Source organism: Acomys russatus, chromosome 19 (assembly GCF_903995435.1).
Source record: "Acomys russatus chromosome 19, mAcoRus1.1, whole genome shotgun sequence".
Taxonomy (NCBI): domain Eukaryota; kingdom Metazoa; phylum Chordata; class Mammalia; order Rodentia; family Muridae; genus Acomys; species Acomys russatus.
In genome coordinates this window covers 61066813-61080348 of record NC_067155.1, presented here as the reverse complement: position 1 = coordinate 61080348, position 13536 = coordinate 61066813, and the positions used below count along the sequence as shown (strand labels likewise).

The window sequence follows — 13536 nt, the reverse complement described above, 5'->3', positions numbered from 1 at the left end:
CAGGTCTGTGAGTTCAAGGCCAGCCAGAGCTGCATAGTGAGGCCCTGACTCAAAAACAGAGGGTGTGAGAGAGATGTGAGCAGGTAGGAGCACATGCTGCTCCTCCAGAGGACCTGAAGCACTCCCAAAATAGCTCCAGCTCCAGGAGGCCCTAGGCACTCTTCTGGTCTCCACAGGCATGCACACTCAGGTGTGCATGCACATGCACAAGGTTGAGAGGAAAAAGTCTCTTTAAAACATGCTGGGGGGCTGGAGTGATGGCTCAGTGGTTAAGAGCACTGTCTGCTCTTCCAGAGGTCCTGAGTTCAATTCCCACCAGCCACATGGTGGCCTGCAACCATATATAATGTGATCTGATATACATTTTATACCTAATAAATAAATAAATAATTTAAAACTATTTTAAAAATAAAATAAGGGGCTGGAGAGATGGCTCAGAGGTTAAGAGCACCACCTGCTCTTCCAGAGGTCCAGAGTTCAATTCCCAGCAGCCACATGGTGGCTCACGACCATCTATAATGTTATCTGATGCCCTCTTCTGCAGATAAAGCACTCATACACAATAAATAAATCTTTAAAAAATAAAATAAATAAAACATGCTGGAAGGATGTTCAAACAGTAATGTTAGGATAGGCTGGATGGATAGATAGAACTATAATTATAAGCAATATCATTCTTGCTTTGGGGGAGGAGTTTGAGACGAGTTTCTCTGTGTAGCCTTGGCTGTCCTAGAACTCTTTGTAGACCAGGCTGGCCTCAAGAACTCACAGACTCACCTGCCTCTGCCTCCCCAAGTGCTAGGATTAAAGGCGTGCGACACCACTGCCCAGATCAGTTATTTGCTTTTATACTACAAGAATTGGAAAGGTAAGAAGGGAGCTCTGCTGTCATTGGGAGAGGGCCTTGCTGTGTAGTGCACAGTGGCCTCAAGATCTCCTGCCTCAGCCTTGTTAGGATTATGTCTGTGTGCTGCAACATAGCGTGTCTCCCACAGTTCTTTGGAGCAGCTTAACTTAGAGAGAACTTCTCCGCTTACTATGCCTTTTTGCCCAGGAAGTTTTTATGCAGCCTAGGTTATAAGTGTATAAAAGTGGCATACAACCAAATACCGATAAATAATAAATATATTGCAGGCATAGTGGCACACACCCTTAATCTCGCCATGCAGGAAGCGGGTGTGTCTTTGTGAATTAGAGGCTAGCCCGATGGACGTAGAGTTCTAGAACAGCTGGGACTATATAGAGAGGCCCTGTCCCAAAAGAAATAGTTCTTTGATAGATATAACTTACTAAAGACAAAGTGGACCTCCGTGCCCACAGGGCAGGAGGTGCTGTCAGCACAGGGCGTTTCCCAGGACAAGGCCTATGTATTTATTGCACTCTGCTCTGGTATTTGAAGCAAGACCAGAATCATGCAGAGTAAGGAAATGGATGGGCTTCTTCACTGTGGCCAAACAAGCAGCAGCAGCAGCTCTTGGCTGAGTGTCCATGTAAGGCAAGGAGAGCAGCCTTGGTGTCTTGAGTTTAAGCTCCCCAGTGCCAAAAATGCTCTTGCCTGGAGTCACAGTGCAGAGTGGCAGGAGGTGTCTGCAGCCATGCCGGAACTGCTGGCAGTGATGGTCCTGTGAGGGCAGGAAGCTTCGTGTACAGCAAAGATGCTGGAGTGCACAGTGCACAGGGCCTGGGTTTCGGGCATGGTCACACGCCATCACAGCCCGAGCAGTACACAGTGCACGTGCGCCATCATATGGTGGTACGGAGGTGAACGCTTCTGGAGTGCCTCAAGAGTTGTCACATTTGGATTTTAATTCAAATTTGACAGTTGTGTTTTAGGAACCCTTACTAGTGACTAATTTTTTTGTTAAACAGTTTGAGAAACTGGCTTTAAGGGGACCTTTAGGTCAGAGAACTGGGAGGAAGGCAGAGGCGGAGGGCGGTTGGCAAATGCTATGCTAAGATTAAAATGTTGCAAATATTACATTGATGGGCGAATGCAATAGAGAGAATGGTGAATTTCTGAAATGCTGTCTAAAGGAAAGAAGGGCGGTGGCTCGGAATAAAGTGTCGCCCCCCCCCCCCCCCTTTTTTTTTTTTTTTTAAGATTTATTTATTTATTGTATATGAGTGCTTTATCTGCAGAAGAGGGAATCAGGTCATATTATAGATGGTTGTGAGTCACCATGTGGTTGCTGGGAATTGAACTCAGGACCTCTGGAAGAGCAGACGGTGCTCTTAACCACTGAGCCATCTCTCCAAGCCCCAGCCCCCCCCCCCCTTTTTGTTGTTGTTTTCGAGACAAGGTCTCTGTGTAGCCCTAGATGTCCTGGACTCGCTTTGTAGACCAGGCTGCCCTGGAACTCACAGCAATCCTCCTGCCTCTGCCTCCGGAGTGCTGGGAATAAAGGCATGCGCCACCACGCCCGGCACTCCTCCCTTTTTTTAAAGACAGGGTCTCACTCTATAGACTAGGCTGGCCTTGAACTCAGAGAGCTCTGCCCACCTCTGCCCTCCTGAGTCCTGGAATGAAGGCATGTGCCACTATGGCTGCCTGAGTTGGCTTCTTAACGAGGGAAATAGACTCTGCCCATAGGAGCAGAGTGAGTGAGGAGGCTCTTCTACCTGTAGCTAAGCAGCTCCAGGCAGAGCTCATGGGAAGAGACCGACCCTGCCAACACTTTGACTGGTCCTGTGCTTTCCCTGCCCCCAGCTCTGGCCATGGGTCTCTGTGTCGCCATGATCGCCTTCGTCCGCCTGCCTAGCCTCAAGGTGTCCTGCCTGCTTCTCTCAGGGCTTCTCATCTACGATGTCTTCTGGGTGAGTGTCTGCCTCCCTAGAAGCCCTGCTCTCCTTTGGGTTTAGTTGCTGCAGAGAGATGTCTAGATACCCAAAGCCTGGCTTGCCGACTGTCTCGGGGACTCCCTCTGCTGGGCTGCAGGTATGAACCACGGACAAGCAGCTGTGTGACGCAGTAGGTGGTGTGTGGCGCGTAGAGCAGGCAGCAGGCTGGCGAGGATTCTCGCATGGAACCGTTCTGCTGAGAAGAGGGCACCTGTGTGTGTGCAGAGACACAGCAACCTGCAGGCAGGCACATACTCCCTTCCTCTGCAGACATGCTGGCAAAGAGCCCATAGGACAGAGTAGGCTGCAGGCTAATACGGGCGGCATGCAGCTCCTGACCTATCATCCGTTCATCTTGACAGGTGTTTTTCTCAGCCTACATCTTCAATAGCAATGTCATGGTGAAAGTGGCCACACAGCCAGCTGACAATCCCCTCGATGTTCTGTCCCGGAAGCTCCACCTGGGACCCAACGTGGGACGTGATGTTCCTCGCCTGTCTTTGCCTGGAAAGTTGGTCTTCCCAAGGTAGGACTGGCCTGTGAGTCCCCATCCCACAATGATGAACATCCCGCCTTCTGTGTCTGTCTGGTCCTAACCTGAAAAGGACCATCATCCCAGACCCGTGTAGACGAGGGAGAACAGCAGCCTTCTGTTCCATCATGCCACCCTTACACGTGCAGATCATGGATTTGCATTTGTCTCCTATTTTCCTTAGTCCCCTTCTATTTTTATACACACTGATCTAGATTCCATTTTAACAAATCACACTTAGCTCTTCTTGATGACTGAGTAAAGCTCCATTATGTGTGTATATACACATACACACCCCACATTTCCTCATCTACTAGTGAGCGTGTGGAATGAATCCATATCCTAACTGTTGTGACTGGTGCGGCAATAAACATGGTATGCTGGCATACTTAAGTACCTATGCCAGGGAGCACTGTAGCCAGATCATGTGGTAGTTCTGCTTTTGGGTGTTTGACATGGCCTTGTATACTGACTCCCATGTTGCCTGGCCTACGTGACATTCCCACCAGCAGTTTGTGGCTGGCTAAGAACACGGGGATCCACTACCAAGTGCTAGGAATGAGAGTGTGCCCACCAGACCTGCCTTTGTGATCTTGATAGTAGCTGTTTTGATTGTGGTGAAAAGTAGAATCACACTGGTTTCTTTTTATATTCTCTGTATCTTGTTCAAGTAATTATTAGTCATTTACACCTCTGAGAAGTTTGTTCATTTTCCTATACATCTATTAGTTAATTTGTTTTAATTTTTTGAGTTGTTTATATGTTCTAGTTATCAGTCCTGAGGGGAGGCTTTCTGCCTTCTGGAGGCTGTCTGTTCACTCTACTGTCTCCTTTGTTCTGGGAAGTTTTCTTTAAGATTTATTTATTTATTATTATGTATACAGTGCTCTGCCTGCATGTACACCTGCACACCAGAAGAGGGCATCAGATCACATTATAGATGGTTGTGAGCCACCGTGTGGTTGCTGGGAATTGAACTCAGGACCTTTGGAAGAATAGAAGGCGCTCTTAACCACTGAGCCATCGCTCTAGCCCTGTTCTGTGAAGTTTTTGATGCAGTTCTATTGGTCAACTCTTGATGTTACCTGGGCTGTTGATGTCATCACAGAAAACCCTGCCTCTGTCTGTATTTGGAGATGTGTTCCCTTCCTATTTTAAAGTTTCAGGTCTTAGGGTTTTGTTTTGTTTTGTTAAATATATTTTATTTGTGTGAGTGTTTTGCCTGCAGGCATCTCTGTGCACAGCATGTCTGCCTCGTGCCCTTGTAAGCCAAAAGAGGGCATCAGATCCCCTGGAACTGGACAGATGGTTGTGAGCTGTCATGTGGCTTCTGGGACTCAAAGCTAGGTCCTCTAGAAGAGAAGAGCAGCCAATGCTTTTAACCACTAGCCGTTAAATTAATTTTGAGCTAGTTTTTATGTAGATGACAGATAAGAGATTATCTTAGTTAGGGTTTTTATGGCTGTGAGGACACACCACGACTACAGCAATTCTTACCAAGGAAACCAGTCAGTTGGGGCCTGCTACAGTTGAGAGGGTTAATCATCCATTGTCAGCATGACGGGAAGCATGGTGGCACACAGGCACACATGGTACTGGAGAGGGAGCTGAGTGTTGTACATCGGGACTGGCAGGCAGCAGGGTGCAATAGTCACACAGGCCTGTCTGCAGCGTTGAGACCTCAGAGCCCACCTCCAGTGACACACATTGTCCAACAAGGCTATGTGTCCTAATGTCCTCTCCATATGAGTGTTGTAGCCCAAAAGTAGCCACACAAACCCCTAGACTGTAGTCTGAGTCAGATATTGGATGGTTTATTGAACCCATCACCCCAAGATTGACCATGGTCAGGGACACAGTAGACTTGAGAGCCAAACTGTGACATTGACCTGTTCTTAGGGCAGCCTTTTATATGAAAACCAAGTGCAGATGACGAGGGGTCAGTAACACATTGTCAGCTGACTTTTAAGCTGAATGGTCCCAAGTGAGGTGAGTGAGGTAGAGATTAGGGCCTTCCAGAGCGCAACCAGTGTACAGCGCAAGTTACACAGCATTGAGTCATAGTGAAGCATAAGGCTAACCTGACCAGCTTGGCAGAGTCTGTTAGTGTCAGCTATGAATAGCTACTTCTAGCAAGCAGAGTTAGAGATTTTTAAACTTAATTTCCCCTTATGAACAAAGGTGGATACTGAATTGCTTCAGCTATGCTACAAGGAGCAAGCCCTAATATGACCAAGCATTCAAACACATGACTCTGTGGGGCCATTTTTATTCAGATCACAGCAGGGACCTGGCTTCATTATTCTACACCTAGACATCCAGCCTTCCCAGACCATTGTAGGAAAAGCTGTCTGCTGTCCAGGGTGTGGTTTTGGCACCCTCGTCAAAAATCAGGTGGGGGCAGGGCTTATAGCTCAACAGTAGAGTTCTTAGACAGCATGACCCAAGGCCCTAGATCCCATCTCTAGCACCAGAGTCGGCTCGAGTCCATTGGTCTGTGTGCTGTGACTAGTGCCGTGTGCGCTGGTCTGTGTGCTGTGACTAGTGCCGTGTGCGCTGGTCTGTGTGCTGTGACTAGTGCCGTGTGCGCTGGTCTGTGTGCTGTGACTAGTGCCGTGTGCGCTGGTCTGTGTGCTGTGACTAGTGCCATGTGCGCTGGTCTGTGTGCTGTGACTTGGCCAGCATTCCTGGCGCCTAACACTGCACGGCTGTTTAGGGCCTTTGTGCTTCTATGTGTATTTAGCGTTGTCTTTTCAGTTTCTGCCAAGACCGTTAGTAGAATTTTTGTGGTGATCATTAAATCTGAAGACAATTGGGGTGTAATCTTTTCACAGTGAGTGTGGCAGGTCTTTTCATTGCTAACGTCTTCATCATGAAGATCTTTCCACCTTTCTGGTTGAGTTCATTTCTAGATTTAACTCTTGCTTTTGTTTGTAGTACCAGGGAATTGCACCTAAGGCTTCCTTAGACGAGCACCTTTTCTTTTATTGCCTGGGATTTTTTTCTTAGTGTAATCATTATTGGTCTATAGAAAAGCTATTGCTGGCCAGGCAGGCTGCTCTACAGAGTGAGATGGGGAGGAGTAGCATTTTTTTATTTCTCCCTGCCTTATTGCTCTAAGAATTTAAGCACCATATCAAACAAAAAATAGTAAAGAGCAGATAATGTGAGTCGAGCCATTCCTAGGTCCTTGGAATAAAACTAGCCTAGTCCTGGGTGCTGAGTGCAGTTCCAGGGCTGAGTGAGCAGCTTCTGCCCATGGCTCTGATTGCGTTGTTGTGACATCCTCTCTGGTTTTGGCGTTGGATGTGGTGATTGTGGCAGTGTCCTTCCCTGGCAGGGTCGTGTGACAGCTGAAATGGCTGATATGTGTGGTCCCGACTGCTAACTTGAGCCTTGTTGCTCACTCTAGATCTGCTATTCCAGCCTTGGTTTAATTTTGACAGCTTGTATATATATATAGGAATTTATCCATTTCACCTTGGTTTTCTAGTTTGGAGAATATAAATTTTTAAAGGATCCATTGTAAGAGCTACCATTTTTCTCTCCAGTTTGATTAATTTGCATCTGTTGGTTTAGTTTACTTATGGTAAGTCTTTGGAAACACTAACAGCTGTAAACTTAACTGCCTCTGCCGTGTCCAGAGAGCTCTGAAATGTTGGTTTTAGTTTCTTGAGGGACGACTGACAGACAAGACTATTGTTCAGTCCTCATGCCTTTGTGTAGTGCATGGCCTTGTCCCACAGCCTGTGGAGATGTGTGTGCTGCCTGGGCCGTCTCTGGTGGTGGAGATTTGGGGCGTGGCTTCCTCTGAAACAGAGCACTAGCACCGTCACCCCAGAGGGGACCATCCCTCCCAGCAGGCCTCCCTCTAAGGGCTTCACAGCCTTGAAAAACAGCCACCAGCTGGGGCCAAGTACTCAGACACGCAGGCTGTGGGGCATTTCTTACTCAAACAGAGCACAGGCTCTGTCATCTTTCTTGCTTATTCATCTCTGGTTCTATTCCCATAGGATTCTTTCATTGTGCTTGTTTGGTTTGGTTGGTTGGTTGTTTTTGTGTTTGTGTTTGGTTTTTTTTTGAGACAGGGTTTCTCTGTGTAGCCTTGACTATCATGGACTCACTTTGTAGACCAGGCTGGCCTCGAACTCACAGAGATCCACCTGCCTCTGCCTCTGCCTCTGCCTCTGCCTCCCTCTCTCAGAATTCTATAAGGCTTTATCACCTAAGTTATAATGTGGTTGTCTTTTTCTTAAAGTTTTACAGGCTACTGAAAAGAATGTGTATTCCACAGGCATGTAATGGTTGGGGTCAGATTGCCTATATTTTTAGATCAATGGCTCTTGATCTATGGGTCACAACCCCTTGGGGGCACTGAACGACCCTTTCACAAGGGCCGCCCAAGGCCATTGGAGAACACCGGTATTTGCAGTATGATGTATAATAGTGTCAAAGCTAGTTATGAAGTAGCAACAAACTAGTTTTATGTTTGGGAGTCACCACAATGTGAGCGGGACTAGAGGGTCGCGTTAGGCGAGGTGAGAACCACTGTTTAGAGTCTCCCAAGTTCGTTCCAGTCCAGAGGAGTCTGTTTTGGAGAACTAGGAAGCAAACATGACCCAATATGTCCCAGCAGCAACGGGGCCGCAGAAAGCCAGAGCTCCACTGGGATAGATCCTGGGATCCTCAGCAGAGGGCAGGGCTGCCATGAGCCAGCCGCCTAGAGGAGCACGTGTGAAACCAGACTCCAGACTCCCTCACACAGCAGTCCCCAGACTGTACATGGGACTGTGGCTTGTTTTCAGGCCTTCAGAGTAGCTCATGCTCAGCCAGAACCACCTCCAGCTCTAACCCCTCAGGGAGTGAAGGGTGGCAGAGTGAAGTCTGAGGAAGTGCTGTGATGCCAAGGCTGTGGCACTGTGTAGATAAGACCTGGTGCTGTCCCCTCCCTTCCTGAATTGGCACAGGTTCCTATTTTCACTGAAGACAGTGTAGGAGGCCAGAGTGTGAACGTTGCTCCACCAGCTACTGGGTCAACTCACAGACCCAGCATTAGGCCCCAATCCTCTAGCACAAGACACACCTTTAAGGAGCAGTGCCAGGTGGGCACAGGATCACAACCATCACGTCCCCTGTGCTCTTACCAAGAAAAGCTTAGTTGAGGTAGGTGGACAGGGTGACGCTGAGGGACAACTGTTGAGAAAATGGCTGTGGTGTACTTGCAACGGTTCTGGCACCGTGCAATGTCTTTGCTGTGCTAATCCCACCTTTGCCTGAGTGACCAGTCTGTCAGTCTCCTGTCTGTATAAATTGTTCAAAGTATAACTTGGGCCCAGGAGCCAAAAGAGAGTTAAGGATGACAGCATATGTGGGGTGCACAAGCCTGTGATGTGTGTGCCTCGTAACATCTATTCGTGGCCAGCTTCTCTTTGGACGTTAGCCGTGAAGAGTGATTTCTCACTGGGAGAGCATGTTGCTGCAGCGTGGTGATAGGTCTTGTTTGTACTTTCAGAAGAGAAAGTGTCACAGGTGGTGACACTCCCATAAGAGGTGCCTGTGTGTGTGTCAGCCCAGCAAACACTCAGTGCTCCCCAGACGCAGCAGCCACCTTGGAGATTACTGAGGCCAGTGCTCTGAGGTTTTTACATTTTCAGCTGCTAGCGTTGAGCCTGTCCCCATAGTGGCTCATGCCAATAACACAGCATTCAAGAGGTTAAGCAAGAATCTGAGACTAGCCTTGGACGCATAGCAAGAAGACCCTGTCTCAAAACAACAAGCAGGAGCAGGCGTGGGGGTACGCGCTTTCGATCCCAGGACTTCGGAGACAGAGGCAGGAGATCTTTATGAGTTCAAGGTGGCCTGGTCTATATAGTGAGTTCCAGGGCAGCCAGGGATCCCGTGAGACCCTGTCTCAAACCAAAGGAAGCAAGTAGAGATCCTTTACATCTTAAAAAGCTGACAGACTTGAAACAAGGCACAGAGGTAGTGGAGTGCCGCCGCCCTGACACATGCTGTTGTTTCAGCTCCACTGGAAGTCACTTCTCCATGCTGGGCATTGGGGACATCGTGATGCCTGGCCTCCTGTTATGCTTTGTCCTCCGCTATGACAACTACAAGAAACAAGCCAGTGGCGACTCATGTGGGGCCCCTGGCCCCGCTAACATCTCTGGGCGCATGCAGAAGGTCTCCTACTTCCACTGCACCCTCATCGGGTACTTTGTAGGTAAGAAAGGCCAGCACAGCAGCTGCCAGGCCCCTCGATTCCTTCCTCCGATGCTTCCAGAAAAGCAGTCATGCTGGCTGCTGTTTAGATAACAAAAAAGAATCCTTAAGCTGACGTGTGCTCCATGTGTTGGAGGCTCATATCTGAGAAACTTGGGGAAAAAAAAAACCATAGCCAGTTCTCAGTCCAACACACACCACACGCTGTGGGTCTAGGCACGGATCAGCTGTTTTGTGTTTTACTTCCACTGGCTCTAGTGCGTCCATCACCTCAGAATCTTCCAGGCTGGTGCTTCTCCAGACAAACCACAAACAGGAAACACAGTTGTACTAGGAAGAAACAGGAATAGTGTTCACCTTCCCCCTTTCCTGGTGCCACAGAGTTTAAATGTAGAAAGCACCTGGCCTTTACTAACCTGCATATACGTGAGCTCCTGTTCGTCTGTAGGCCCTGGGGGTCAGGCAGCCGGTATCACCCCATCACACAGGTCAGGAGGCTGACAGGCGAGATGCTCAGGTACCGCTGTGCAGCCTTGTAAAGTATTTCAGGTCTGTCATCACAGCTTAGGAGTCAGTCCTGGGGTCTCAGGGGTGCCTTCCTGGTCTCCGTTTCCTTGACAGTTCTACTGTTAACTGTGTCACAGCCAGGTGACAAGGGGCTGTCTCCTCTCTTGGACACTCACACTCACCAGTGTTTCTCTCCTAGGTCTGCTCACTGCAACTGTGGCGTCTCGCATCCACCGAGCTGCCCAGCCTGCCCTCCTCTACTTGGTGCCATTTACCTTGCTGCCCCTCCTCACCATGGCCTACTTGAAGGTGAGGGCGGCCGCTGCAGGCGGGGACTGCTGACAGGCCACCAGGGATTAGCTACACTGCTGAGACTCCTGCTCTATTACAGCAGTGTCCTAGGGCCACACGACCCCTGTCACTGTCAGTGCTCAGAAGACTCTGAGGCAGGAGAATTGAGAGCTCAGGGCCAGCCTGGGCAGCTTACAAGCTCCTGTATAGAAGCCAACATTTGAAAAGGCCTGGACCTGAAGCTCAGTGAGGCCCAGGATTCTGTCTCCATTACCCAGGTGACAGCAGGGCCCTATTGGGCTGGAAACATGGCTTAGTGGGTCAAGTCCCTGCTGTTCTTGGTTCCCAGTACCCATGTGGCAGCTCACAACTATCTGCATGTAACTCCGGTTCCAGAGGCTCCGTGGGCACCAGGCACACACGTGCTGAACATAGACACATACAGTCAAAATACACAAAATCTAAGTAAATATATACTATTAAAGCAATAATATATAGGCCGGGCGTGGTGGCGCACGACTTTAATCCCAGCACTCGGGAGGCAGAGGCAGGTGGATCGCTGTGAGTTTGAGGCCAGCCTGGTCTACAAAGTGAGTCCAGGACAGCCAAGGCTACACAGAGAAACCCTGTCTCAAAAAAAAAAAAAAAAAGCAATATATGACTACTGTCCCCCAAATCCCTAATTTAGAGGGTGTGTTTTCTTTTAAAATTTTTTGTTGTTTTTGAGACAGGGTCGTACAACGTAGCCCTAGTTAGTCTGGAAGTGGCTGTGTAGACAAGACTGGCATAGTCACAGAGATCCACCTGCCTCTGCCTCCCGAGTGTTTGTCCCATCCTACACAACCCTAAAGATTGTGTGTGCCTGTATCAGCCCAAAGAGTGATTTTTTTTTTCTTTTCATTTTATTTATGTATGTGTACAGTATTCTGCCCGCATGTACACTTGCAAGCCAGAAGGGGGCACCAAATCTCATTATAGATGGTTATGAGCCACCATGTGATTGCTGGGGATTTGAACCCAGGACCTTTGGAAGAATAGTCAGTGCTCTTAACCTCTGAGCCATCTTTCCAGCCCCAAAGAGTGTTTCTTAATTGCCTGGGTTTTTAGCCTCTCATTTTACAACAATTCACGAACATGCCAGGGAGACAGGACTTCCCCTGGAGCTCAGGGTGGGTGTGCAGGTCCCCACAGGATGGGCTTCTGTAGTCAGGGGCCTGGGCATCAGTGGCAAGTAAGGTTGGTGCTCTATGGCCTTCTGGCAGGAGGACTCTGGAACTCAGCAGTGTCCCTTCCTTCTGTCCCCAGGGTGACTTACGAAGGATGTGGTCTGAGCCATTCCACTCCAAGTCCAGCAGCTCGCGATTCCTAGAGGTATGAAGGACTGCGTGGGAAGTGACCAGAGTGCTCTATTGCCTTCTCTCTCACCGCGTGGTTTTGTTTTCTCTAAACGCTGGCCTGGTACTCAGAGGCATGCCTGTTCACGGAACTGCAGTGTGACTGGAGTTCGCGTCTGAGGGAAAGCCTTCGAGGAGGGTGCTGGAGCCCTGCGGAGCCTTCTCCTCCTCGCTCGGAGAGTGGACCCTCCCAGAAGGGACAGGCCCTCCCGCCGCTTTTCCTCCTGTTTTCATGGATCTGCACCGACTGTTACCTTGCAGGGAGATGGAGAGCTGACGTAAAACTACAAACAGCAAGGAGTCGTTCTAGAACTTTGAACACTAAAAGGATGAAAAAAATTAACAAACCGAAGTTTCTTCAGTGAACCCTCCAAAACTTTGGGACCAGCGTCCTGTGGGGGACTTCAGAGACTCAGGACAGACTTTCTGTCCATCTTTTCTTCTTTTGGATCTATTAAATATTTTCTGTGGTGTGAAGTGACTTATTAAATCCACAGACACTGAGTGACTTCTTACAACATACACATAAGAATTTGTTGTAATGACTGTGTCCAGCTGTGTTGGCAGTGAGCAAGGACATGGTTTTATACATACGTACATATATATATATATATATATACACACAGACACATCTACGCGCGCACACATAGGTATCTGAGTAAAGAGCGACTAACCTGCTAAGATCATGCTGTGTAGCAGATGGGGGCTTGCTGTCGTTTGAGCATGCAGAGCAGTTCACTGGCTTCCTCGCACAAGCTGCCGTCTCCTCACGAGTCACCTGCGGTTGTAAACCATGGAAAGATTGACCTGACAGACAACTCGTGGGTTGAGGGGACCCCTACTTCTTTTGATCAGTGTAGCAAATTAGGGATGAAAAGTTTGAACTTTTTGACCCTTTTCTTTTTACAGGCTTCACCCTCAGTTTTTAGTAACCGCTTCCTGAGCCAGTGCATGTACCATAGCAGCCAGGTACCCTCGTGCACTTCCTGTAAATACATTTTCTATTTTCTATTTTTTTGTTTTGTTTTGTTTTGTTTTGTTTTTTTACATTTCGTTTCATTGGTGCGCTGTATTTTCCATGCCCCTCACTCCCTTAAAAACAAGGAGAAGGCAACCCTGCCTTTGCTCTTGTGGTAAGCGTCTCAGACTGGTAAGCTGCTGCCTGTGTGGTGAGACAGCAGGGCCCGTGGAGACTGCTCCATTGCCAGTATGTGCGGTGTTGGCGTGCTGTTGTCCCCAGGCCCGAGGTCACCATGGCGGAGTTCACAGCTGAGTCCATCAGGTCAACAGAGCAGGACGCCCGCCATCGTGGTGTTGGTTCCTCTGTCATCTTCAAATTCTGCTGAAGGGTTTGAAGGTTTGGTTTTTGTCTCTAATAAATGACTCCTTTTTCTAGCTTTTGTCCTGATTTCACTCTTGGTGGTTGCTGCAGAGCGGAGCTCCCACTTAACCTCTCACTGTACCAGAGACTGGTGGGGAAACTGTCCCCAGAGCTGTCACCTGCAGCTCTGCCTCTGTTGTCAGTGTAGAGGCTCCAAATACTCGTGGCATTGGCCAAGGCTGGCAATGGGCTGCTCTGCTCAGGGCTGAGTGGAGCGCCTTCCTCGGCCGCCAGGATGCGGGGCCAGGACTGCCTGGCAGGTGTACTTCCAGACAAAGGACTCTGGACTCCTGACTCACTTTGGTATAGGTTTGTGGAAAAGAAGTCCTATGTGAAACTTACACGCCTGTCTTCAGAGCTCTTGATGCATT

At 48.8% G+C, this 13536-nt stretch overlaps 1 protein-coding gene across 3 annotated transcripts in view; it reads left to right on the top strand.

Annotated features, from left to right (window-relative positions):
- Sppl3 (signal peptide peptidase like 3) overlaps positions 1–12400 on the top strand; it is a 74166-nt gene extending 61766 nt beyond the window's left edge. For all 3 annotated transcript variants that reach the window (XM_051161675.1, XM_051161677.1, XM_051161676.1), the window contains 5 exons: positions 2708–2814; positions 3201–3364; positions 9394–9593; positions 10299–10408; positions 11696–12400. In XM_051161675.1, coding sequence (XP_051017632.1) covers positions 2708–2814; positions 3201–3364; positions 9394–9593; positions 10299–10408; positions 11696–11767 — 653 coding nt within the window. In that variant the 3' untranslated portion in view covers positions 11768–12400. The remainder of the gene's footprint in view (positions 1–2707; positions 2815–3200; positions 3365–9393; positions 9594–10298; positions 10409–11695) is intronic.
- The last annotated feature ends 1136 nt before the right edge of the window (positions 12401–13536 follow it).